The sequence below is a fragment of the Arvicola amphibius genome, chromosome 7, assembly GCF_903992535.2.
Source record: "Arvicola amphibius chromosome 7, mArvAmp1.2, whole genome shotgun sequence".
Classification (NCBI taxonomy): domain Eukaryota; kingdom Metazoa; phylum Chordata; class Mammalia; order Rodentia; family Cricetidae; genus Arvicola; species Arvicola amphibius.
Genome location: NC_052053.1, coordinates 131,462,889 through 131,490,554, shown reverse-complemented (window position 1 = coordinate 131,490,554; position 27,666 = coordinate 131,462,889). Strand labels below are relative to the sequence as shown.

The 27,666-nt window shown below is 45.4% G+C and overlaps 1 protein-coding gene across 4 annotated transcripts; it reads right to left on the bottom strand.

Annotated features, from left to right (window-relative positions):
- Window positions 1-23,801: 23,801 nt before the first annotated feature.
- Arl4a (ADP ribosylation factor like GTPase 4A) lies at window positions 23,802-25,824 on the bottom strand. Of its 4 annotated transcripts, none has more exons than XM_038336642.2 (2): window positions 25,691-25,824; window positions 23,802-24,817 (listed from the first exon to the last, which is right to left on the bottom strand). In XM_038336642.2, exon 2 carries the CDS (start codon window positions 24,722-24,724, stop codon window positions 24,122-24,124), a length of 603 nt encoding a protein of 200 aa, XP_038192570.1. In that variant the 5' UTR covers window positions 24,725-24,817; window positions 25,691-25,824; the 3' UTR covers window positions 23,802-24,121. The 4 variants fall into 4 exon arrangements, with proteins under 4 accessions (XP_038192570.1, XP_038192571.1, XP_038192568.1 ...); XM_038336643.2 differs by having other exon boundaries at window positions 23,802-24,814; XM_038336640.2 differs by lacking the exon at window positions 25,691-25,824 and adding an exon at window positions 25,220-25,346.
- Between the last annotated feature and the right edge of the window lie 1,842 nt (window positions 25,825-27,666).

Here is a 27,666-nt window from a genome sequence, read left to right as displayed (position 1 = left end):
ATTAATACAGTTTCTGTGTGGTTATTTCGGAAGTCTGGGTATCTGGGAAACGAACAAGTGAACTCCTTACTACACACGTACACATACTAACTACAATGGAGAATGATCATGGAAGACACCTGATGCTAACCTCTGGTCTGCACATATGTGTGCACATACACACACACACACACAAACACACACACACACAAATGGCAAGTGAAATATTTAATAGCAACAGGCCACCAAAACATTGCTTTAACTCCACTCCTCTCTGATGGTAGCAATACCACAGAAAAAGTTTCAGATCCTTAATTATTGGTATGACGTAGGTATTTGTTAAAAGATGGGGGGGGATATTGCACAATTTTCGTAGTAATGTTTCAAAAAGGAAGTTTCCACAACAATTATATAATTATTACATAGAAATAGCCACATTACTGGACAGAAAGTCCCATCCCAAGGAACAAAAAAAATAGTTTTCCATTTGAACATTGCTTCGTTCAGAGAGTAACGTGGTAAGAAAGGAGACTGAGTAATTCCGGGTCACAGACAGGATCTCCCGTTTGAGCATGGATGTGCTAGCTCATTAAGAAGTTATAGTGTATGAACCAGCTCTCCTTGTGCAAGTTGTTTTTTCCGGAATAAGAAACAGAGTAAAGAAGTGATGGAAGAAGCAGCTTTGGATCATCACGGCTGGTAAAAGCAGGATCCTTCCTAATCCTTTGCCAGGGTTCCAGTCAGGAGCAGGAATGGAAGCCTTTGTAAAGCTGCACTAAATGATAGGACATCTGCCTTGCTTGTATGCTACCAATGGCACTAGGTGAGCTGAGCCAGAGACAGAATACTGGGCAACTGATCTACGGTCATCAAAGCCGCCCTAAGCCAGTGGTGTCCAGGGTCTTTGTTTCATGTCCCCAAAGGCAGGAAGGCTAGCAGAGCAAGCACAGATATTAAGGAAAAGAGAAAATGAACTCCTCAGAGTGGTTGGGACTTTGATGGGAAGAATCAAGGCCATCTGCCCTGCAAAGTGGTCTTTTCTGGAAGCTAGCTGCTGTCTCAAGCTTGGAGACCCTGCAGCTTTTCTTCTTGCATGCTCTGCCCCTCGACATGTAGGCCTGCTGGAGAGGGGCTTTCAGTCCTATTGACCGGCTTCCTTCATCAGCTAATCCTGATGCCCCTTCCATGACTGACTTTCCTGCCACACACCCTCCTTCTCCAAAAATCTCCTGCCTTTCTCTCCAGATCTGGGCCTGATCACAGAAGCAACCTTCAAGTCTTCTAGTTGCGTTGGGAAGTAACCTACAGAAAAGCTCGTCTGTAAAAACAGAAGATGGAGAGCTGGGGAGTGGGGGTAAGGGAGGTAGGAGACGAATCTGAAGTCCAAGCTGCAGTGCCACTGGCCACCAGCCAGAAGGAAAGAGACCACAGTAGTGCGCCAGCAAAAGAAGTCGTGGAGCCGGGCGGCGGTGGCGCACGCCTTTAATCCCAGTACTTGGGAGGCAGAGGCAGGCGGATCTCTGAGTTCGAGGCCAGCCTGGTCTACAAGAGCTAGTTCCAGGACAGGCTCTAGAAACTACAGGGAAACCCTGTCTCAAAAAACCAAAAAAAAAAAAAAAAGAAGTCGTGGAGAAAGAGATCAAATCAGCAGACCCTTACCCAGCAGAACATGACGGTAAATTAAGAGTTTTTATAATTTATAATGTAATTTATAATGAAGGCATCATGAGGTATGCTTAGTTTAATTACAAAGGGACATAGGATGGAAGGACAGGAATGAAAGAGGGTGGGAGTAAGAAAGTAGTAAGCTACTAGCTAAAAAGCAAAAGACTATTATTTTCCATTCTCAAAAGCCTGGTGAACTTCAACTAAATTCCTGTAGAGATCCGGGAGATGCATGCTATCAAGTTTGCCTCCCAAACCAACGAGTCTAGAGACAAGAGTTGGGGTTGCCGGCAGGCCGCCCACCCATCTCCTAGGCATTCTCCCTGACAGTGGTTCTGTCCCGTCTAGACACGTCGTAAATAACGTGAGTCTTCCTTCTCCAAATTTCACTAGCGGATACTTCAGCTTAGTACTCTGGAGGACATTTCCCCTCCTGCCACCCAGCCTTGCGACTGGTGGCTGGCTGAGGACATCCAGAATCAGCCATTTCTTTTTGGCTGGCATCTGTTTTGGTTCATCAAATCTGTTAGTTCTGAAGTGGGCACGAGGGTTCACACCTGTAATTCCAGTGGTAAAGAGGCCTTAGGACATGAGGACTGCTTCAGTTTTAGCCAGCCTGTGCTACAGTCAGAGGGAAGAGAAACAAGCCATTCAGTGCCTGGAAACTCCGAAAAGCCACAGCTGCTTGTAACAGTCTACAAAGGTGGAGATACTGAACGGAACTGTGACGACTGCAGAGGGGCCACAATGTTGCAAGCCCACAGCCATATGACCTTGGGCTGTCTTAACTCCTAAACAGCCCATTTCATACCCAGCTGTCATGACGTAACACCCTCGTGATTGTGAAGCAAATTCTTGGTAGCGTATGAGCAGATGTCTAGCTTCCCCCAACCCATAATCAGACAGCATCTGAGAGCTATGTGTCTTGGTGGAGGTTACTACTGCCGTGAAGAGACACCATGTCTAAAAGCAAGTAGGGAAGGAAAGGGATCTTTTTGGCTTATCACCATATCACTGTTGGTCACTGAAGGAAGTCCAGACAGGAACTCAAACAGGTCAGGAAACCGAAGGCAGGAGCTAATGCAGAGGTCATGGAGGGGTGCTGCTTACTGGCTTGCTCCCCATGACTTGATCAGCCTGTTTTCTTACAGAACACAAAACCACCAGCCCAGGGATAGCTCCACCCACAATGGGCCACCCCCCCCCCATCAATCACTAATTAAGAAAATGCCCTGCAGGCTTCCAGACAGCCCAAGCTAAGAAAAGACATCTACTTAGTTAAGGTTCCCTCCTCTCGGTGACTTTAGCTTGTGTCAAGGTGACATAAGACTAGTCAGCACACCTACAGCAGAGGCTCCCTTCCTTTACTGCAACCCACCTATCTGATGTGCAAACCAGTGCATCTGAAAGAATTTTGATTTATGACTTTGTTCTGTTACTATAAAAACCTCATGAAATCATTACCTCGATGGAACATGGTAACTGGAATGACCTGAATCTGAGTTCCCGAGCCAGGGCTACTCATATTTGGTTCTAGAATAAACTGTCTCTTATTCGCTTTGAGGTGAGAACTATGTTGTTTATTTCATCATCTTTTATTTATGAGATTCTTTGGCCTCCAGAGTTTGGGGTTAAGAAATAATTTGCATTGTTTAGGGGCTGGAAAAGTTGCATCTAAAAATAAAAACTTCAGTGTACATAAATTTTAAACTATCTAAATGCTGTTTGGAGTTTGTAATGAAAATCAAAGGGTATAGTTTGGAGTTTGTAATGAAGACAAAGGGATCCATAGGTGTATCTAAATGGCAGTATGCATGCATCATAAAAGCTGAATTTTGGCCAGATTGATCTAGGTATGAGAACTTAATGGCTGCAAAGTGAGGCGGTCATCTTGAAGGCCACATTCCTTTGTTTAAAGGACAGAGAGCTGCTGCCCTTTCCAAGACTCAACATTATCTCCAAATTCCTTTTTCTTTTCATTTCAGCTAAGACGCTTTGAAAAAACAAGAAAGTGTCCATCTTTTATTAAGATGCTATGGGAGCAGAGTAGACAATAGGAGAAAAAAATCAAGATTAGCATGAAAGAAGGCAGTTGAGGAGACAGGAAACCTTCCCTATGGAGATTCTTACACCCAGCAGTGTGTGCCCAAGAGAACCCTGGAAGGTACTGATGGGCGAGGGGCAGGATCTACGAAGACGACCTACATCAGAGTCATGGCTCAATGCTTTTAGGCTGCATTCTCTTCTTTCAACTCCTCAGCTCTAAGGCTGGAGAGTTGGCTCAGTGGTTAGGGTGCACTGCTACAGGGTCCCAGCACCCACATGGGACTCTTCTGGACTTTGTGGACCCCTGTGCTCATATATGCACATAACGATACACAGACACACGTAATTTAGCTGTTCTCACTAGCTTTGCACTTTTGGAGGAGAGCGATCCCGTTTCACACCATTCTAGGAAAGCATCATATTGTACTTTGAAGAGAATTTAGAATACAGCAAATCACCTTCCCAAGCACAGTAAATCAGGAAACAACAGGTACTTGTGCCTCCCTTTCTTTAAACCTTCCCCGTCCCTTTTTCACATTATTCTAAATCCTAGAAAGGCACCCTTAACGGTTCCTCTCTCACCTGCTGTGAACTGACTGCGCGTGTCCAAAAGAGAAGAGGACTCTAAGCTCTCCTGACTGGGACTGCCCCCACCCCAGGAAGGTAAACCTTTGTGCCACCTGCGCCCCAGTGTCTAACTTCATTCAACTCTCCTTTCAGACACTGCCTGTGTGGGGTAATGGCCTTTCCAAAGGACAGCGGACAAACCTTTTTGAAGGGAGAGCCTCCCTAGTGTGGGAGTCTACCAGCAAACAATTGTAAAACTGCTTTGTAACGGAAACTCACTGGGCCCGGCACTTCAGATCCCAGCAGACAAGCCTCCCGCGGCAGCTTTGAAATCCCAGGGCAGTGGTCAAAGTACAGACCTCCTGGAAGGACAACGTGTTCTTGTCTGTAGTACAAGGGTGTGGCGTTTGTAGCTAGTAAAATAATCGGAAAACAAAGGCCTCCGGGCCCTGTGGGGCGCGAGGCTGGACTGACTCAGCGGAAAGCGGTGGGAAAGGAAAGTGGCTCTTGGATTTCGGAACCTCCAAAGCTGCACCACCCTCTTAGTTCCGTCCCTGCCGACAGGAAGGGGCTGTCAGCGACTAACACGTACACACACTCCCACGCTCACACGAAACAGAAGGTGGGACTAGGAACACCACGAGTCTTCCAGAGCCTCCTCTTAGCCTGTGACCAGCCTCCTGTCCTGTCTCTGGATCCTTTCTTTGAGTAAACTACCAGTCTGTCTCCTACTGGGGAACGGAAGCCCACCCGCTGGAGATGCTCAGCCACCTACAGTCTCTGCCCTGGGCAGGGTTGTAAAATCAAACATCCTCATTAACTTGAGGTAGCTTTCTGAATATTGTGAATAACCCCAGATATTTTGGTTGCCACTGTTCAACGGAGGACTAGGGTTTTGAAAACAAAATAGTGCTTTGTTAGACATTTCATGTGTGCAAATTAATTGGAGAATTACAAAGCGACCAGAAGCTTACACCCGTCTGTAACTCCCGTCCCAGGGTACCCGCACCCTTACATAGACATGCACGGATGCAGAGCAAAACACCAATGTACACACACACACACCTTAAAAGCTGTCAGAAGTGACAACCACACACACATACACACATCTTCCACCACGGTTTAGGCTTAGTCTATGCAGAATATGTTCTACCAAGTGTCACGTTATTTTAAACACTCTGATTCCCGCAACTGAAAGAACCAGTATTAATTTTTCTTCAACCGTCCATCACATTTGCCGCTCTCTCCTTTCTGCTCATTTTTAATTTCACTTATATAATTTTGCCCAGAGAAGGTGTGGAAACATTTTAGCAAGGAAAAAAATTATACGTAGGTTTATGCTCTACCACAGCTCTATGAGGAATAGATTCGAAATCCCAAGGATTCATATTCAGGGAGAAGAAATCATTGGCCAGGATGAATCGGAAACACTGTACTGACTGCCTTTCCTTAAAATATCAGAGAGCCAAGCATTTCAAGCACACTTTGGAGTGTTTCATTGTACACAGTACTATGTCACCCAAGGGAATCTCCCACTAGTGTGGACTTCAGCATCTTCGGTACTATGCCCCACCCTCATTACCTTCCCCTTCCCCCTCCGCCCACCCCTCCAGTCTTCCTCCCTCTAGGCAGTTTTGCTTCCCCTTCACATCATAGACACATCCATGATTTTATGCAGCCTTATACAATCCAGGACTCACACTGAAAGTACACACAATCTGTCATTCAGAAACTAGTTTAATCCACTTAAGAGTGTTTCTAGTTGCATCGTGTTCTACAAATGTCACAATTCCAATCCTTTTTTCAGCTGCAAACATTGCCATTGTATTTATAGAGCCCATTTTCTTTGTCCTTCCTTGGGACCCTTAGGCTGTGAACGGTGCTGTGGTAAATATGGCTATGCAAGTATTTCTCAGATTTATCTTGGAGTAAATGCTAGGCAGGTGGGTCACACGGTAGATCCAGTTTTAATTTAGAAAGTTTATCTAAATTAATGAATTTCATATTTGAAATTCACTTAAAAATAGCTCAAAATATGTGTAGATAGTTAGAAAAGTTTTATTAGGAGAGTTTGGGGGAGACAACAAGCATGTAAAGCCAACATTTGGCCATCTAGTAAGCCAAAAGTTGCTGAACGAAAACTGCTATGTTCTTAAATGATTTTATGTAACCTTTGAAAACACTTAGAAATATACTTAACTCAGCAAGACTGCTAACGTTCACAGAGCGGCCCTGCTCATTTTCTCTCACTTTTAATAATGGTAATTTCGAAGCCGTACTCTCTTAAAACTACATCACATGACACGACACGGTTTTCATTCTGTGGGGTTCCAAAGACGCCAGGCATGGTAGCTCAGGCGTCTAATCCCAGCACCTGGGAGGTCAAGGCAGGAGGAGAGCCAAGAGTCTGAAGCCAGTCTGGGCTGCTCTGCGAGTTTCAGGCCAGCCTGAACTAATAAAGTGCAATGGCAGGAGTGGCATGGAAGAAAGGACTTACTTATTTCTGCTCACAGTCCAGCGTGCCCGAAGCAGCTGGTCGCACTGGGTCCACAGTCAGGAACAGAGCAGCGGATGCTGGCTCCCAGCTAGCTTTCTGTTCTATACAGTTCAGGATCAACCCAGGGAAGGGTCCTGCCCACAGTTATGGTAGCTCTTCCTATATCAATTAACATCATGGAAATCACCCTCCACTGACATGCCAGGAGCTGCTAGATGACCCTCACAGGCACGCCCTTGTCCAGGTGACTCTACGTTCTGTCAAGCAGACAACACCAGCCATCGCGGAGATCTTGTCTGCAAACCACATGCAATTCTGAAGGACAGAATGGGGAGCAGTACAGAATAACCTTTGCGGGGCTGATGAGAAGGCTCAGCCATTAAAGGCTACACTCAAAACCAAAAATATAAGAATAAGACTGCTATCTGGGATTACATGATTCTAGCAATCCAAGGACCCACCCCATCTGTCAGAAACTAGGGCTGGGAGGCCCGTTCTCAAGATCTTCTGCGCTTAGTCAACAAATCCCCCCCCCCCCACCGCAAGTCTAGACCAGGAGGTCTCGGAAGTTCTCTACATTTCTTAAGTTACAGAAGCGACTTCAGGAGTGTAAATGTAGATAAATGTATTTAAACTTGGGTAAAAGTGAAGACTTCTCACTTGTGATTAATTTATATTAAACAACAGCTTTATTGAGATGTAATTCATACTGCTTTCTTTTTCAGAACAGGGTTGTTGTAGAATATTTGTATACTGTGTGAAAATATAATGCTGTGATTGGTTAATAAAGAACTGAGCAGCCAATAGCTAGGCAGGAGGTATAGGCGGAACAGCTGGCTGGCTGGACAGAAGGACTCATTACACAGGGTCTCTCTATGTAGCCTTGGCTGTATTGGAACTTGCTCTGTAGACCAGACTGGCCTCCAACTCAGAGATCTGCCTGTCTCTGCCTTCTGAGAGCTGGGATTAAAGGTGTGCACCACCAAACCTAGCTTTATATTGCAAATTTAAAGTGTTGCATTCGGTGGTGTTAGTACAGAAATGGTCCCTGAATTACCATTGTTCAACTTGGCAATGCTGTGAGCTGACAGCGGAGGATAACACGTGTGCATTACTGGTCTGTTCTCTATCTTTAGGGTAGGACAGTAAGCTCCACGCAGTATCTGACACTTTACAGTAAGACAGGTTTTGTGTTAGATGGTGTCCTAACTACTGGAGGCCACTGTCAGTGCCCTGAGCCCCTTTACCAGAGGCCAGGCTGAGCCGTGTGGATGAGATGTGCCATGTGCTGGGTACCGGACCCAGGGCCTGGCACAGAAGTGTATATGGTGTGCCTTCTGCCTTGTGTCACACCTCTGTCTCCTAAATGCATATGCTGAGCCAGCCTCACAGGTCAGGAAAGGAAAAGAGAAAGAATGCTTTATGTGTGTGTGTCTTTAAAGTGACGTTAGCACAGAATTTTTCCTCAATATTTATTTGTATTCATTTCTATTTTAGGCAAATCAGACCTTCAAATTGATCTAATATCCTAGAATAATAGTTACTAGAAGAATATTACATGTTTTTACATATATTTACAAGTTATAAAACATTTAAGTAAAAATATACCACATATACAAAATGTGTAGTCCTAACAGTTCATTGTCAAAAGTCCTGACAAGTGTCTTCACATTTTTAGTTATGATAGAGAAATATCTCTCTTTCTCTCTCTCTCTCTCTCTCTCTCTCTCTCTCTCTCTCTCTGTGTGTGTGTGTGTGTGTGTGTGTGGTATATGCATGTGTATATGTCTACATGTCTGTGGGTACACATGCATGTGCTCATGTATATGGAGGTCAATGTCAAGTGTCTTCCTCTATTGTGCCTCACCTTATTTTTTGAGACATGGTCTCTCACTGCACCTGAAGCTCATTGATCTGGCCTGACTGGACGGCCAGCAGGCCCCTGAGATGCTCCAGTCAATGTATACCTGGTCTGTTCTATTCTTTTGAACTCCCTCACAGTAGACAATTATGCAGACATGCAGTCATTTAAACACCTCCCAATTCATGAACACTGAAGTCAATATTAACACTTTGGCATGGGTATTGCTAGGACCATGGCTGCTCTGGTAGCTGATTTTGGTGACCAAGCTGGTTGGACGGAGGGACACCCAGAGCATTGGTAAAGTACATGTCTGACTGTCTGCAAGGATGTTTCTACAGAAGACCACGTGTGGCTCAGCACACTGAGGGAGGAAGGATTGTAGGTCAGGAGCTTGGATGGGAAGAAAGGAGGGAGAGTTCTTTTACTCACACCCGCCGTCCCTTCCTGAGAAGGTCTGGATTCCTTTGCTGCAGTCTGGGGTTTGTGCTGCTGACAGTGTAGAAGACTCACACCCTGGCTGCGTGTGTGATCGGGCTCTCTCTCTCTCTCTCTCTCTCTCTCTCCCTCTCTCTCTCTCTCTCTCGTCTACCTTCTTTGGGCATCACCTACACGTTTCCCTGACTATGCAGCCAGCCTACAGACAGCACTGTAGGGCTTTTCAGTAATGTGCTGGTCCATTACATCCCCTTTCTATGTCCCCTGCTGTTTCTGTGTCCCTGGAGAATCCTTATCCAGTTCCAAACCATGCTACTGTGACCTCACGGGGAGTGTCACCGAATATTTCTGGACTTTGAGTAAAATGTAGCAAATATCTGGTAGATGGTATCAAAACTGGCAGTCTAAATTTAGGGCCAACGGCTTAATTAGCCCAGCACTAGGCATTTCTTTTGTCAAACAAGAACCACTGAGACATTAAGACCACCATGAACTAAGAACATTCAAGAACTGAAAAGAAATACTTCCCATCTCTTTCCTTAGGTCTAGGAATCAATCAAACTTGAAGTTCATTGTGTACCACACAAGGACGCCACACCAGCTACTTTCTCAGCCCTGGTATGTTTTCTTTCTTGCAAACAAATTTTATGAATTTAGTCCCAGAAAGTCCTCAGCTAAACTTGCAGCCACTTTAGCATTCCTATTTACTGTCTCTATGACAACACATCTCACACAACTTCTTCTCCTCTAGCTTTTATGCCTTAAAGGGCCTGCTGTTTATATTCTGATCATGAATATAACATACATTGCTTGGTTTTGTTTTGAGACAAGGTCTTGCTGTGCAGCTCAGGCTGGCCTGGAAATCTCCATGCTGTCCCAGCTGGCCTGGGCTTTGTAGTCCTCCTCTTACCTTGGTTGTCTGGCCACTGGGTTGACAGGTATGTACAACCACCATATCCAACTCATGTATTTTCACTTAAAAATACATTTACATCAGATATTTCCCGGCATAAAGAAATACCCAATTTCTGAGGCTTCTTGAGTTTTGGTTTCAAAAATTCAAGGGGATGGATTGGCTTACCAACAACCCATAACCTTGTTTCTACTATGCAGTATTTATGCCAGGAAAGTTTAGCAATTATTAACATAATTTCAGTAGGTAGGTTTGTGCAATTACTGGGTTTCAAAATCAAAGTCTGTTCCTGGCAGTTAATGTTTTCTGCTAAGAGACAGACACAGAAGGTGCCCCACTGGCAGTAAAAATATACGGAGAGTTTAGAAGGAAGATACCAACTCAGTCCTCTGTGGGGTGTCACAGCTTCCCTGGATGGCCCCAAACATTTTAAAGAACAATGATTCAATGGTCTGCCCAACCATTAGAGAATCCATTAGTGAATAAACCTGAGGACAAAGGTCTCCTAGACGGTGTTACAAGACAAGCCTCTGTGGTTTCGGTGCCTTGTTAATTACCTCTTACACAAGAGTCATGAGCAGGGGAGGCATGGCCATTGCCGTCACTGCTGTCTGGGATACCTTCAGTACATGTTTATCAAATGGCTCGTTTAGCCATAGCGTCGCCACGGTTTAAAGCGCGACCCGCACCAGCCCTAATGCGGGATACCCTTACTGCCTATTTCCCTTAAAACAAGCTTAGTATAATCAGCCAGATATCATGTTTGATGAAATGACTGAAAGATTTCACCACTCAAGTCTTGTTAGGAGAATCCAGAAGGAAAATCCCGGAGGACTGTCTTCCTCAGCATCTTAGAAAAGTTGTTGAGCGATTCTCACTACTCACGGCTGTTATCTTCTGAACTGGAACAATGGGTGAAACCAAAGGGGAGAGGATAAAAGCTCTAAAACCTCTGAACAGGGGCCTTGGCTCCCATCGGGGCTTTCTAGCATTAAAGTGGTAGTGGATATACATCTCGGTCCACAGTTCTGAGAGGTAATTGTACTGACTTAAAAAGTCAAGGGGCTGGCAGGGCAGGGTTTCTGAATAGCAAACTCTTTAGCAGACTTGAAACCTACAGGTCCCCAAGGTGCAAACAGCTTTTGATGTGGCTGCTCGAACGCTTGGGTTTCTGTGGCCCCTATGAGTCACGAGGAAAGTGTCACTGTGCCATGACCAAGATAGAAACACAACAGGCCCTTAGTGCAGACTCTGCTCTAAGCTGCAGCTACCTTCAATGGGTCTAAGAGTCTTGTCCAGAGGAGACCCAGTATCATCAAGGCCTAAGAGTCCTGTCAAGAAAAGACCCAGTATCATCAAGAGGCCTAAGAGTCCTGTCAAGAGGAGACCCAGTATCATCAAGAGGCCTAAGAGTCCTGTCAAGAGGAGACCCAGTATCATCAAGAGGCCTAAGAGTTTTGTCAAGAGGAGACCCAGTATCATCAATAGGCCTAAGAGTCCTGTCAAGAAAAGACCCAGTATCATCAAGAGGCCTAAGAGTCCTGTCAAGAGGAGACCCAGTATCATCAAGAGGCCTAAGAGTCCTGTCAAGAGGAGACCCAGTATCATCAAGAGGCCTAAGAGTTTTGTCAAGAGGAGACCCAGTATCATCAAGAGGCCTAAGAGTCTTGTCCAGAGGAGACCCGGTATCATCCATAGGCCTAAGAGTCTTGTCAAGAGGAGACCCAGTATCATCAAGAGGCCTAAGAGTCTTGTCCAGAGGAGACCCAGTATCATCCATAGGCCTAAGAGTCCTGTCAAGAAGAGACCCAGTATCATCAATAGGCCTAAGAGTCTTGTCAAGAGGAGACCCAGTATCATCCATAGGCCTAAGAGTCTTGTCAAGAGGAGACCCGGTATCATCCACATCTCTTATTCAGCATCCAAAGTGAGCAACAGTGGTGCTTGGTTTGAGGGCTCTCTTTAAAAATACACACTGTACAAATACTGGAGAGTGAGAGGTGCTTTAATATTTGAAGACTCACCTCCATGATGAAGAAAGGTAGCTTACATAGATTCTGTTACATCACTATTTCCTTCTCTGCAGTCTCAAATAATTTGTGTATTAAATTTGTTTTCTTTGAAAACTGAACACCTAAAGTTTTGAGAGTCATGGTGAAGAAAATATAATAGCTCACAGAGTTAGAATCTCAAACCCGGGTGACTCAGAGAAGCAGCCAGGTTGAGCTCAGCAGCGTGGATATATTTATTCTGCTTACGCCATGCAATATGGGATCAGTTTCTCCACGTGCCCTAACCTCCCCGCTTAGAACCACAGAGCAATAACTACTAATTGAAGCGTGATAAACCCAGCCTACATTCTTCATCACTGAGACACCTAAGGAGCAGGCTTTTAAGGACACTTTGCAAAATGGAGAGTCCTTAAAAGGGGGAGGGGATGAAATCTCCCAATGCGACCTTGAAGTACATAAAACTGACTTGACAAAATTCTAGAATATTAGCATTACTTGGCAATATAAACAGTTTATAAATTCACTGAAAGCGGACAACAAAACCTCACACTAGTTGCGTTTCCTGTGCTTAGGAGCAGTTGACTCCAAGACTGTACCTGCAGACCTTGCCCAGCCTGGGCAGCATGAGTCCAACAGGAAGAAAAGATCCAGAAAAGCGGGATTTGGAAGCAGCAGTGGGAAGCCAATTTCACCAAACCCACAGCTAAATTCTTTGATCACAACAGGACACTGGTCATATGTACCTGAATTTCCAGGCTCCGTCACAGCCACACCATGAAAAGAAAAATTAATAGCCAATTCTAAAAGAAAAAACAAAGTACACTTGGCTGAGCCTGGTGTGGCAGTATATACACCTTTTGGAGGTGAATGCAAGAGGACTGGGTCACCAGCTGTGCAAAGGTTAAATCCACCCTGGGCTACATGGATCCGAATAAATAAATAAACGCTTGATTCTTAGGGTTTTATAATATCTATACATCAAAGCATCTGTAAAACTATAAATTCTAACTTGTGTTTTAAGTATTATATTCCTTCCTTCCATGTTCTTCCTATTTTCTCTGCTCTTTACTAGTTACTGAAAAGCAACATACAGAAGCAAATGGATGGGAAGGCAGTCAATCCAGCAAGCCTGACAGACTGGGGAACTGAGCAGTAAATACCCTAAACAACAGCGGCCATTACCTCCCTCTGTCAGGGAAGGAGGACATTTCAGCTAAGAGTGAGACTATAATAAACCATGATGAAAGAAAGAAGGAACCACAGGTCTGAATCTGTACTCATGGTTATACATAAATGTGTAAATATGTAAGTATATAAATATAATGTATATGGTGACACACACACATGCATGTATAGAGAGAGCATGCATGTCGGAGCAGTATGTATATAACTCTCAGTTTCTCCCTGATAAATGCCTAGAAGCAGCTCCATGTCGGTATCAGCAAGCGTATTCAGTACCCAGCAACTGATTTCTAATTGCTACTCTCACTCAAAGAAACAGCTACTCGAGTGTAGGGCAAGGAAGCGAACCCGGGCATCTGCTGTGCCAAAAACTGAGGAAGCGCTGAAAGAACACTAGGGACATGTCAAAGGGACATAGAAGCCAAGCTGAGCATGGTGCCTCATACCTACACTCTCAGTACTCAGGGTGCTGAGGCAGGAGGAAGGCAAGTGCCAGGCCAGCTGGGCTACATACAGAGACCTTGTCTCAACAAACAAAAACACCTAGAACTCAGAAGGCTGATGCGTGAAAGTTCCTCTCATCCACACAGTGAGTTCCAGACCAACCTGCAGTCTGAGCTTCATGAGAGTCTATCTCAAAAAGAAAACAAAACCAAATTAATACACGCAGCATCTACCCTGAGAGTGCTCATTCCCACTGCTCAGATCTCAGATGGCATGATCACTGGAGCAAATCATGATAAACTGAATTAGCGCTCACGAGATAATACACGATTTCAGGAGATCACAATAACATAAACAAACAAACAAATCTGCAATGACATAAAGAAATAAATAAACTGTAATGACATAAGTTACATAAGTGGGAGTTTAATGTTAAGCAATATAAAAAAGAATGAAGGCACTAAAAGTCAGACCTTTTAAAGCCAATCTAATAATCAGGCGATGAATGCTGAAGGCAGGGGACAGCAGTGGACTTAGTAGGTAAATGGTACTTTAGCCTCAAATTGTCTTCTTACAGAGCAATTCCTACTTATAAGATAATATGCTTCTAAGAGAGGAGCTTCACAAGCATAACCTTCTCCAGCTCAAGCGCGCCACTATGCCTAGCCCCCCCAACACTATCTCACTGAAATAACTAAACCAGGCATTGCCAGTAGGAGGAAACCACTGACCCCACATGCCATATGACAGGATGTAAGAAAAAAAAGCACAATTGTGAAAATTTTGTCAGAAGGGGGATTGCCTGAATAGAATTATTAAGAAATAATAGTTCTCTTATGATATATTAGTGAATCTTGTCTACTAAAACACAATAAAAGATAAATCAAGGGGAAAAACAGGCAAGAAATATTAGATAAACCCAAGTTCAGCTCAGGGGCGATTTCTGCAACAACTGACCTGTAACCTTCATAAGCGACAGAGTGTGAAAGTCAAGGAAGGAAGCAGGGAGGAACTGTTCCAGAGTAAGTGACAGCAGCTACATCCCTGAGCCTGGGCTGCATCCCTGTGTCCTGAAGGACACTGGTGAACCGGCTGGCCAAGGAAGATGGTGGCTCTGAACTGCATCCCTGGGTCCTGAAGGACATAGGTGAACTGACTTGTCAAGGAAGATGGTGGCTCTGAATGAAGGGTTGCAGATTTTTTGCGTTATGTTTGTAACTCTTATCCAAGTTTGAAAGTGTTCCAAACTCAAAAGTGAGAAACATATCTCAACCTGTGACTCTCTGTGACCGTGACTGACTCCAGAGAGCAATGTCCACACCAACAGCCCCATCCTGATGTGTTCGCTGGTGACTATGACTCCCCACAGGCAAACGTGCACAGAAGAGTGGCGGATATGGAGAAGCAAGTTACTCATTGTGAAAACACAGCAAGGGCTGGCGTGCCAGATGCCTCCCCGGGGAATCACCTGTTGCTGTTATCAGTGTCAGACACTCGTGCTGTGCCCATATTGTTACTCGTAATTCAGCAAAAGTAATGGCTCCTTCGAGTTACCCTTCAAGAAAACCAAAGCTAACACGTATCAGACACACTCTAACACTGTGCTACGAAGATGAGGAAACCCCTTTCAGAGGTTAAATGTCACAAAGGGAAAAAATAGACTCACATCCTTCTATCCTTTTATTTCAGATTAGAGGAGCACAAATCCAGGTGTCCACAAATTACTATTATGTAGTTTGAAAAGAATGCCAATGGCATCCTGTTTGTGCGTGGCCAATTAAGTATTGTGCTGCCTTTAAAACCGCAGGCCATTCACACTTCAGCAAGGCTGTGCCATCAAACTGATGCCACTTGTTCCTGAGACTATCTATTGGTGTTGATGTGGATGATGCACATAACCTCTCTCTATGATAGCAGGGGTTAGAGGCATCCAATGAAGACAGAGCCTGAGAGTAACTGTGGCCAGCTTGCTGCTCTTCCCTTCACCTCAGAACCCCTGAACATTCATCTTTGCTACAAAGGGAACAAATTTAATGTGCTTCTTCAAAATCTCTTTAATTCCCCCAATGCGTCTTTATGCTGACATCAAAGCTTCCCTCTTCCAAGACTGGGTTTGACATAAGCATTTGCTCGTTTCTACATGTTATCCTTCCAACCACAGATGTCACATAAAGAAATGACAATACAGACAATATCACACTGAGGGAGAGCCATAGCTCATGCACACTGTGAACGAGCTCTAAGAATGGCATTACTTGAAAAAGTGGCAGGGACTTCAGATATCTATGCGTTTGTAGATATCTATCCTTTGTAGATCAGCTGTAACCCACTGGGTGAACACTAAGTAGCATCTACTAAGCCTTGCAAAATTAACTGTCCGCCAGTATTTTAGTATCCCATTCTGCAGACAGTTTGAGTATCCTATTCAAAGTAGCCAGTAAGTGGCAATCATAACTTAATAGCATTTTTAGCTGGCAGTCTGGCTGGAGAAACCAAGTCCTATTAGCAACTTTGTGTCTTAGAAGACCCAAGAGGTTTTCTAAGTCATTGCCAACACTTGTATTATCAACTTTTTCCAACTTATTTAGCACCTCTCAAGCTACAGCATTTGAAATCTAGGGTGTCAAGATAATCACTCCAGCAGACATAAGGAATTCACTGCAGAAGATTTATTAGGTAGCTCAGAGAAGGCACACTTGCACACCATGCACAAACCTCTCTCTCAATCATCGGCACCTGAAAAAAATCCTACTAAGTTCAAATCATTGAAAAAAAAAAAAGGTGTATTTGAAACGGAACCTCATAATTTAGATAGACCATGGCTAACAGCAGATACTGTGGCCTACATTAATGGGTAAAATCAAGAATAACTTTAAACTTATTTATTATTTATTGTGTTACTGGGTATTGATATGTACAATTCTGTAGATATTCTGTCAAAAGAATACAAAAAAAGATTGCCCTAGACACACAATCAACTGCCAAAAACTAAAGACAAACATCACAAGTGACCAACAAATAAAAGACCAGCTACTTTCACAAGAACAAAATTATTTAGTAGCTCCCTTGTCAGCAAGAACAACAGAAGCAAAATGACAACGGAATCACATGACTTAAAGTGCTAGCAGCCAGGGAGCCAGCTCAGTGGTCAAGGCTGCTTGCTCTTGGCGGTCCTTCCCAGCCCGCATCAGGTGGCTCACATGCACCTATAACCCCAGCTCCAGGGGCTCTGACTTCCTCGTTTGCCTTCCATGGGTGCCTTGGTTTGAGTGGCAATCACTCACACAAAAACTAACACATACACATAAAAAATTAACAAAATAAGTCTTTAAAGTGCTGGTAAAAAAAATAGTGCCAGGCATAACAGTTCACACCTATAATCCTGTAACCTCAGCATCTAGAGGGCAGAGGCAGAAGGTTAAATGCAAATTGAAGGCCAGCTAGTCTACACTATAAGATTGAGTTCAGCAAGGATTATACAGGAAGTATTCTAATAGTACAAAAAGCCTGATAATAACTTTTGCAAAATATTATCGAATGGACAGACTTGCTGGTCCTGACTAATTTAGTAGCAACAGCCACATGTGTTCTATTACATGAATTTCTGTATAAATATGAAACACAATTCTTCACACATACAATCCATATCTTAAGAACTCCACAGAGAATATTTACAACATCATAGGCAAATCCACTAATTCATTAAAATGGTGGCAATCAGTAACTAACATTACAAAACGAGAAACCACAGGAAAACCAAAGCACAAAGAAATGTGCTCTGATACACACCACTGCTGAGACGCACTCAGCGAGGGCTAGAACCGGGCTTCTCAACCTTCCTAACGCTGCGACCCTTTAGCACAGTTCCTCATGTGGTGCCTGGGCCATAGCAATATTGCAGTGCGAGTTCACAACGTTGTGAATAGTGATGTAATAGCTGATATGCGACCCTCAAAGGATTGAGGCCCACAGACTGAGAACCACTGCCTCAGAGGGTGGGAAACTACATAGGGAAAGAAGGGAGTGGGGGAACCCAAGATGAGTATCAACAGAGCTCAGCGTCTGGACCAAATCTAGAAGGATCCTGATTCTAAGACTGCAGTTTTTTAAACTATTTGGTGAACATGTGCGTATGTGCACGAGTGCATGTGTGTCCACATGAGACACCAAGTGTGTGGAGCACAAAGGATAACTTGCTGGAGTTGGTTCTCTCCTTCCTTCATGTGGGTTCTGGGGATGACACCCAGGTACTCAGGCTTGGCTTCGGGCAGCTTTATAAGCTGAGCCATCTCACTGACTCATGATTTTAAAGTTTCAGAAAAGAATTTTGTCATTGGGGAAATCTAAACCCCAAGTAGACAGCCAGTAGAGGAAAGCAGACTATTTTGAGTGTTGGTAATTGCTTTTGTTTAGACATGAAATAAAGACTTGGAGGCAGGGCAGTGGGGAGGCAAGGATCTACTGGAAGAATTTAACTCACTTGGGGCATACTCCTAACAGGAATACTGGGACTCCAGCCCCTTGCCAACTTCCCAGCTACAGAGAGGTGAACAGACCTCCTCCACATGTTCCTAGCATGATCTGCTCTGCCATCACAGGCCCAGAGCAAGAGAGGCAGGGATCATGGACCAAAAGCTCTGAAGCTGGGCCAGTACCAAACCTTTCCTCTCTTCTAAAGTCACCCTAGGTATCAGTCACTGTGGGGAAAGCAAGCCAACAGTTATGCTGTCTAACTCCTGAGGAAGCTTGAACTCTGATGCATGATTTTTACTTGCAAAGCCTTAAAATAGCTTCTTTTAAACGAGCATCTCCACCTACCCATTTTAGAATGTTATGCACATCTTAAGATATTCAGTTAGCTCAAAAGCAAAGTCCCTTTTGCATGTATAGATAAAAGTTAATGTATAGGATTTGACATCCAACAAAATATTGTCTCTCTTGGTATTGATTCAAATTCATTCAAGTTTTGCTGAATGTTTATTATAAAGCAACCACTGTATGGCCAGGATGGCAACTCACATCTGTAATCCTAGTACTCAGGAGGCTGAGGCAGGAGAATAACCCTAGGTTCAAAGCCATCCTAGGCTAGCACAGTGATTTTCAGCTCACTCTAAGCTACAGAGTAAGACTTGTCTCAAAAAGAAAGAAAGAAAGAAGAAAGAAAGAAAGAAAGAAAGAAAGAAAGAAAGAAAGAAAGAACGCAAAGCAGTATAATTCTGTAAAAGCTCTTTTTAAAAGGTCTGACTTATAGAGGTTCATACCTAGAACCCTAGTCCTCAGTAAGGCGAGGTAGGATTGTGAGTTCAAGACCACCCTGAATGACCTAATGAATTCCAGCCCAGCCTAGGCAACTGAGTGAGAGAGACAGTGTTCAAAACCAAACCAAAATAAAAAGGTCTGAATTATATAATATTAAACAATAGTTTTTGTAGTACAGAGTTTCAATTTTCTTTCTAGTACTGGAGAGAGAATAAGGGCCTCAAATGTGTTTTCTACCACAAAGCTACTTCCCCAGTCTTCTTCTTCTTTTCCATAACAACAGACTGGGTTTTATGTTAATGCAATGGTTAACTTTAGTGAGTACCTGCATCACTTGGACGTTGTAAGCACAAAGATTGCTGGGCCCAACCCTAGAGTTTCACATTCCTGGCTCTGGAGAGGAGGCTGAGGTTTTGCGCTTCCCTGGGTTCCTAACTGATGCTTCCAGTGCAGCACCGTCCGCGGGGCGTTCACATCTGCAGTGGGGATGGGACAACCCCGAGGTACTTGTTTCAGCAATGCTTTAAAGATGACTTTTACTATTTTTAATTATGTGAGGGCAGAGGCACACAAGGTCAGGTACTCCAGGATGTCACAGGCCCTCTGGAGTGGGAATTACAGGCAGCAAGCAGCAAATGCTGGAATTGAACTCTGGTCCTCTACAAGAGTAATGTGCACGTGTAACCGATAAACCATCTCTCCAGCCTTTCAACAATGCTTTAATTCTCCCTCGTTATAAAACTGGGGTAACCATTTGGCTTACTTAGGCTAATTATTTGGGATTTTTTTTACCCAATTTACTTATAAAACCATCTTACCCCTTATGGGTAATATCTACAGAAACAAAAGACAAAAAAAAAAATTGACTAGCACTCAAGGCTCTGGGCTCAACCACAGTATGGGGTGGGGTGGGGTGGGGGTAGAAAAGACCCCCCAAATTGAAAGTAATTTGAAAGCAACAAGCATTTTTGAAGATCCACACTTTGGTTTTGGATTTTTAATTTCTGTGGAGTAGTATTTTATCACAAACTAGAAAATAACCAAACCTTTAACTTTTGTTTCTTGGGGGAACATTAAGACTTTTATTGTACCCAAATGCTATGGAAACGAAAGAAAATGACCTAGGGAACTGAGAACGTTTAGACTTTCTGAGCTCTATCAGGCTGCCATTGTGTGCCACGGCACACTGGTCCTGAGGAAAAACACGCTGTTTGTCATCCCTACTCCAAAAATGCCTTTTTTCAAATACACGTGCAAGAGAACATGCCAGCCACTAATGTATTCAATGCTTACTATGAGTGAGTCCTTTGACCTCTAGTGCGTTTAATCTGCCTATTCAATGAGACAAAGCCCAGCAGTGGACACGACCCTGACTTCCAGATGAAGAAACTAAGAGACCCCCTACGAAACTGGCCAAGTCTCGTGAGCAGGTTCCATATGAAACCACGACACCACACTGCCTCTCAACACATTCCTTCTCCGTAAGAAGAGTTTATACATACTATTTCCCTCAATGTTCTCAAGCTAAGTGAGTCTCCATGTTTCCACAACATTTACAGGTTTCAGAGCATTTCTCAAAGGTTTACACGGAGAACTGAAATGCCAGGACTGGGACTCTAACTTTGAACATGTTTTTAGCTAGTACAATTATTCTTCCCCAAATCTAACCTGAAGCGCGATTAATAAAAACTCAAACAAATATTGGGGTTCAACCTAAAGACCCAAAAAGCAAAGCCGGCAGTCACTGGTTCTTGCTTTGACCTCAGTCCTAAAGGCGATCCTGCCTCCAGGAATCTCAGAATGTGTGTGAGAGCTGTCTCCTCCCGTTTTATAATCCTCTCTAGGGCTGGGATTGTATGGCTTCTATGACAACTAGTGTGGCTGCTGGGAGTATAGGTGTATTTAACTACTGTAAGGCTCATCAGTGGGGCTGTTTGACTCTCAGCTCTTTAGGCAGGTTTTACTATAATGCAATGGAAACGCCACCACACTGACCTTTCACTTGACACTCCCGTATGGTGAATTCGCATAGAACTGGAACATTCTTTGGCTGTGGTCTATTGGGAATATCTTTGGTCTTCAATACTTTAATATTAATTTATAATATTTTGGTATCCTTTATTTGCTCATTTAAAAGCCTAGAAAAGAACCTGAGGATTCTAGATCAATACTATCCATTTCCAGGATGTTCTGCAATAACTGAAACTTTAAAATCTCTGTCCAAGTTTGGTAGTACGTGCTTATCATCCCTGTGCCCAGGACGTTGAGGAGCTTGGCTATACAGTGCGCCCTTATTGCAGAAAACCAGCAATTAAAAAAACAAAACTGAACTTGAAATGATAGTCTAACCCGAGATTCCAAGTTGCATTAATTTATTATAAGAAACATTTTTGTGTCTGTTACTGCTAAAATCATTATTTGTATGATGAAACCATTACATTAAATAGAACACTGAAATATTATACCAGATTCCTCTCAAGGTCATTATGAACAATGAAATTCTTCTCAACAAACCAATCCTGTCATGGCTTTGTTTTCATTTGCAACGCTAGGAAACGAACCCAGAGCCTTGCACCTGGTAGGCAAGAGCCTACCATCCCCCATATCCTAACTCCTTGTCGTTCTTAAGACACCTTCCGTCCGGCCATGGCTGGCGTCAGTTCCCATCTACATAGCCCAACGCTGCATTTTTTAGCCTCCAGTAGGATTTACCTCATTTTATGATTACTAATGAATCCATCCAGGCTAAAACATAACATTCATAATCCACTATGGCATAACTTTGGATATCCAAGTCTTTAAATATCAAAAGATATTTTAAAACTTTCTGTTTTACAGTAATTTGAATTTAGAATGTTTAACCCCACTAACAGTTTACATTAAAGCAACTCATTTCGCACAGTTAACTGTTTCAGAACTATGCTTTAGGTGCCAGTGGTGTAGCTCATCAACAGCACACTTGCTTCACAGACCGGGCCCAGGGTTTGATCCCTGACACTACAAGAGACAAATATACTTGGAACAGGGTTCCTTAAAATCAAAGACCTAGATACAGAAGCAATGCCTAAACTCTGAGATTTAGAGATGCATTAGCTTATGTGATTAATAGCCCTAACAGGTGATAGAGAATTTGAATTTAACAAACTGTAAATTTTTAATTGAAATGGCTTATATAATTTTATGCAATGCCCATTTTGCTGTTCTCTAAATATGGACTTGCTGATCCACTTCTTAGCTACAAAACAAGGGTCAAGAGCTAGTTAACACAAGCTAACTTTTGGGGAGGGGGCTTGAGACTGGGCCTTTCTACATAGCCCTGGCTGTCCTGGCATTCACTTTGCAAACCAGAGATCCACCTGCCTCTGCCTCCCAAGTGCTGGGATTAAAGGCGTGTGCCACCATGCCTGGCCCCAACTACTTTGTATAGCAAGAACAGAAAAGGGAAAGTGGTGAAATCTAAACTGATTGAGAGCTGAGGAAAACAAGCTTTCTTATCCCAGCACGGACTCGGGGTTCGGGAGAGGATACCGATAATTCAGTACAAGAGGAAAAAAAGCATCTCAGAAAATAGCCTCTGTAAAAATCACTGGAGAAAATCCAAACTGTTATAAAACTCAATAGCCCAGCTGATAAAAGTCCTTCTTACACATCTAATTAAAAGCTGCAGCAGTAGAAATACATTAAACTGAAAACCAGACTGTTTTTCTAGTGCCTCAAGCCGTTCCTGGTAATTGCTACCCACAGCTCTATAAGCAAACATGCCAGGTGGCCACCAGTGCGGGTACATTTGACAGGACAGCTCCACTTGGAAGTACTTCATTTTGCAACAAGAACTGAGGTTCCAAAAATTCAGTTGTGTCACTGGAAAAAGAAATCAAAAGCTCAAAACCAAAATGAGTCCTGCTGTCGAAACGCACCTCCTTTGGAGAATGCAGACCGAGCAGCTGCTGGCTTCAGACCCAGGAAATACGCTGATTCGCTAATATGTGATTACTGAAAATCAGGCTCTTCCTGGAGATAAGAATTAAAGTTATCGCCCCCCCCCTAATTTTATTTGCTTTTATTACAGTAGGAGCAGCACCAGTTAACTGCCGTGAGATGGCTTTGCCACTCTCCCCTTCATCCCTAGGATCTGAATTCCTAGCTACAGTACTGTAACACTGCTTCCTACAATCAGAGCTAGAGAGCTCTGGAAATCCTGTTCAGCTGATAAATAAAAACATTAAAGCTCAGAACACATACCAAAAGGTATCTTACAAATTCATCCCACAGCGCATCAGAAGACTAGAAAGCTTCCATCCCTCCCCAAATGCTACAAAAATATATGAAAAAAGCTCTGTTTCCAGCCAGCGAAGAGTAATAAAACACACTCCTTTCACTAGGTTGTTTTAGAGACTCTGTATTGCAGTAGCTTCCTCGGACTGAATCCCCACTTTCTCCGTAACTCCATCCACAAACTCAAGCATATGCATTTAGTCAACATGCTCATATTTACTATACTAGACGACAGTCGTTTGTAGGTTCACGTGACAGTTCTAGCAATGAACTATTTGTACAATAGCTCTAAGGCCCAAAAGCTGTTGTTTTAGATCTGTGTAGACAGATTCACAGTTATTTCTAAAGACTACACACCCTAACATGCTTGTCATGCACTGGAATATACCCCAAATATTTTTTATTAACTATAGACTAACTCAATTCAACATTGTCATGAATTAAAGAGATAGCATTAAAATTGATTCCAGAAAAACGCTAAAAAAATTATCTAGCCAAAACTTCAAAAGAAAATCCCTCTTCTTATCCCAGTGTATTCAATTTCCCTGTGTGTACACAATAATCTACACTAAATTTCCATTCATTCGCATTTTGTGTTTACAAAGCCTTTTTTGCAGTTTCTTGGCAAAGGCTTCCCCCAAAAGATACACAAACCACTAGGCACACACTCGTCAAAGTTTTATTTCACTAACTTCAGGTCAAATATTTCCACAAAATTGTTTTCTGGCCAATTACCAGCCTTTTTTGACTTTCCAAAATGGCAGTACCAAAAGATCTGTGGGTCAGGGAGAAGAGACCACTTTAAGAAGCATTGCATTTACTCATCTTCCCCAAGGCAACAAAGTTGGGTATCTGACTGTTCAACCAAACAAAGCTTTAATAGCATCCGCGAGGGCAGACAGGCAAACCAGGCTGTACACTCTTCAACTCGTCAGAACCAGCCCTAGGAAACCATTCCACACCCACACGAAGGGCACGGCCACTCATCTCTTCTTTTTCTGTTGCCGCAACATTTTTCTTCTCTTAATTATCATATCGTGTAGTTTCTCAAGTCCTTCCTTTAGTCCGTCTCCTATGATTGCACAGGTGGGCTGCAGGTGCCAAGGGGTCGACGAGCTCAGTTCCCCCATTGCTAACAATTTCTCAATTTCTGAGAGAGACAGTGAGTTCCTCAGGTCTTGCTTGTTAGCAACTATAAGCACTGGGACCCCCTGATTTTCTGATATCCTAGTTATTTTATGAAGTTCCGTTTTGGCTTCTTCCATTCGCTCCACATCAACAGAGTCCACCACGAACACGATGCCATCTGTGCATCGGGTATATGACTTCCACAGTGGCCTTAACTTCTCTTGACCACCTACGTCCCAGAAGTGAAAAGTGACTGTCTTGGAATTGCCCAAGGTTACCTTAATTTTCTCCGTGTTAAATCCTTTGGTAGGTACGGTGTTTACAAACTCATTGAACTGCAGCCTGTACAGAACTGTCGTCTTCCCAGCGCAGTCCAAACCCAGAATAACAATATGAAAAGACTGAAAGGAGGGCAGGCTGGACAGGATGGAAGTCTGGTCTGACAGTCCATTCCCCATTTCCAGCTGCGAATGGCGTCCCACACTGAACCGAACGCGTTCCTCTTGGTCCGCTTACAATTTCTCCTCCTGGGTGATCGAGCTACGAGACTGCTGGGGAGGAAACGAGCGTGTTATTCCTGTGAACACATTAAAACGGGTTCTCTCTAAAAATAAGCGCCACGAGGAGCTCAATAAAACTTGCTGTATGTAAACACACCAGATGAGATAGGAAATGTACGAAGTCCAAAACAAACGTGAATAACGATCACCCAAAGGCTCCGATGTCCCTCTACTTGGAGTGGCGTGGGCAGTAACGTGTACTCTTCTCTATCCTCCACGATCCCCGAACCTCAGAAGCTCACCCTGAAGACAACCCAGCCACCCAGCATCTGGCGCCCGTCACCGTATCCACCCTAGGGCCTTTGCCCGGCACAGCACTGAAAAGGACAACCCGACCCGGGAGATCTAAGCCGGCATGTGTCACCCAGGGATCCCCGAGACCGACGCTCTCACCTCCCGGGCTGGAGTCGGGATCCCAACGGGGAACCATTGGCCACCGTGTGTCTGCCGAGACCTCCGCGCAGCTCTGCCGGCCGCCGCGGCGCAGGGAAGCCCAGACACGGCCCGTGGCCACGCCCACCCCACCCAGGCCCCGCGATCCCATTGGTCGGCGCGCCGGGGCGGCCACGCCACGCCCGCCCCCGGCGCCCTCATTGGCGAGGGTGCCCGCCGCTCCCGGGGCCGCCGAGCCGGGCTCGCCCTCGGCCCTCCGGCACCACCTGTTGCCGGGAGTGGGAAACGAGAGCAGCCCGGGGCCGCAGGCTCGACCGCTCGCCCCGAGCACCTGCAGCGCCCCCGGGGACCGCAGCCGCCAGCCGCGCCCCGGCTCGCCCACCGGGCCCGCCCCTCGGTACCGCCGAGCGGCTCCGGCAGTGGAGCATCCCGCCCCGACTGTCCCCAGGGCATGACCCCCGCGCCACTCACCTGGCTGACGGTCCCCCGTCGTCCCGCCTCCGCGGCTGTCAGCCGCCGGGGAGTGTCCGTCCCCCGGGCAGCGGCGAGGCCTGACGGCGGCCGGGCCGACGCCGCGCGCCAGCCCCGCTAACGGTGCTCGCCCAGCCCCGCCACCGGCCGCGGCTCCGCCCCTCGCGCCGCGCCGGCCCGTTGGGGGGGTGGGGTGAGGAGAGGGTCGCGCGCGTGCGTGCCAGCCTCGTCTCCTAGCAACGCCCAAACAAGGTCACGTTCCAGCCCTCCCCGCGCCCGGCAACGGGCGGAGCCGCTTCTCGATCTTTCTGCCGCCGCGGGCTGGGTGCGAGCGGGCGTCGCCGGTCCTGCTCCTCCTCCTCCTCCTCCTCCTCCTCCTCCTCCTCCTCCTCCTCCTCCTCCTCCTCCTCCTCCTCCTCCTCCTCCTCCTCCTCCTCCTCCTCCTCCTCCTCCTCCTCCTCCTCCTCCTCCTCCTCCTCCTCCTCTCCTCCTCCTCCTCCTCCTCCTCCTCCTCCTCCTCCTCCTCCTCCTCCTCCTCCTCCTCCTCCTCCTCCTCCTCCTCCTCCTCCTCCTCCTCCTCCTCCTCCTCCTCCTCCTCCTCCTCCTCCTCCTCCTCCTCCTCCTTCCTCCTCCTCCTCCTCCTCCTCCTCCTCCTCCTCCTCCTCCTCCTCCTCCTCCTCCTCCTCCTCCTCCTCCTCCTCCTCCTCCTCCTCCTCCTCCTCCTCCTCCTCCTCCTCCTCCTCCTCCTCCTCCTCCTCCTCCTCCTCCTCCTCCTCCTCCTCCTCCTCCTCCTCCTCCTCCTCCTCCTCCTCCTCCTCCTCCTCCTCCTCCTCCTCCTCCTCCTCCTCCTCCTCCTCCTCCTCCTCCTCCTCCTCCTCCTCCCCCCCCGCCTCCTCCTCCCCCTCCTCCTCCTCCTCCTCCTCCTCTCCCCCCTCCTCCTCCTCCTCCTCCTCCTCCTCCTCCTCCTCCTCCTCCCCCTCCTCCTCCTCCTCCTCCTCCTCCTCCCCCTCCCCCTCCTCCCCCTCCTCCTCCTCCTCCTCCTCCTCCCCCTCCCCCTCCTCCCCCTCCTCCTCCTCCTCCTCCTGTCACCCCACGGCGGCCTCTCCACCGAGGCGGTGACTCAGGGTCCGGGATGCCGGAGGACGCTGCCCCGACGTCACGCGGCGGCCTCCCAGCATGGGTTGGCTCGGGTGGTAACCTCCTGCCTTTTGAAAGCCAAGGGGTTCCCTCCCACCTGCGTCTAGCTGCGCCCCAGAACCATGGGGACTGGAACCAATGCCCCTGTTACGGAGGAAGGAATGCATTCTGGAACGCTGAATGTTTCCATTGTGGCCCAAGAGAAACAGAATAAAGCTGCACCTGATAGCTGTAACCAGTCATTAAGCGCACAATTTTCTCCATGCGATGTAGAAAGTACCTGTGTCCTTCTCGTGTTTGACAGGCAAACTGTCTCGTGTTTGCAAATGGCAAACTGTCCATTTGCTAATATTCCATTCTCTATAAGAACCCAAATTGATTCATGGGCCAGGTGCAGAATGTGACCAGCAATCCTTTCTGAGTGCTCATAAGAACAAAGGAAAGGGCTCTTAGCGCCTGGTAGAGCCCATGGGAAATTTTTATTTGGGAACTAAAATAATGGTGCACTCTTAAAATGTACTTTAAAATACAGATTCAGGCCAGACGTCGTGACACATGCCTTTAATCTTAACACTTGAGAGACAGAGGCAGGCAGATCTGGATACTTCAAATCCAGCCTGGTCTACATAGAGAGTTGCTGGCCAGCCGAGGCTACATAGTGAGACAACTGACTCAGAAAACAAAATTAATAAAATAAAAATATGGATTGTAACTTTCCTAAAAAAATTTCTAGTCTTCTCAAGACTACTATTGTCCGTGGTATTTTCTTTTATGAATAACATAGACTTGTTTATGTTGTTTTGTTTTTCGAGACAGGACGGTGTGTGTGTGTGTGTGTG

Coding starts and splice junctions, on each gene's coding strand:
- Arl4a (XM_038336642.2), bottom strand. CDS start 24,724: ATGGGGAATGGACTGTCAGACCAGACTTCCATCCTGTCCAGCCTGCCC.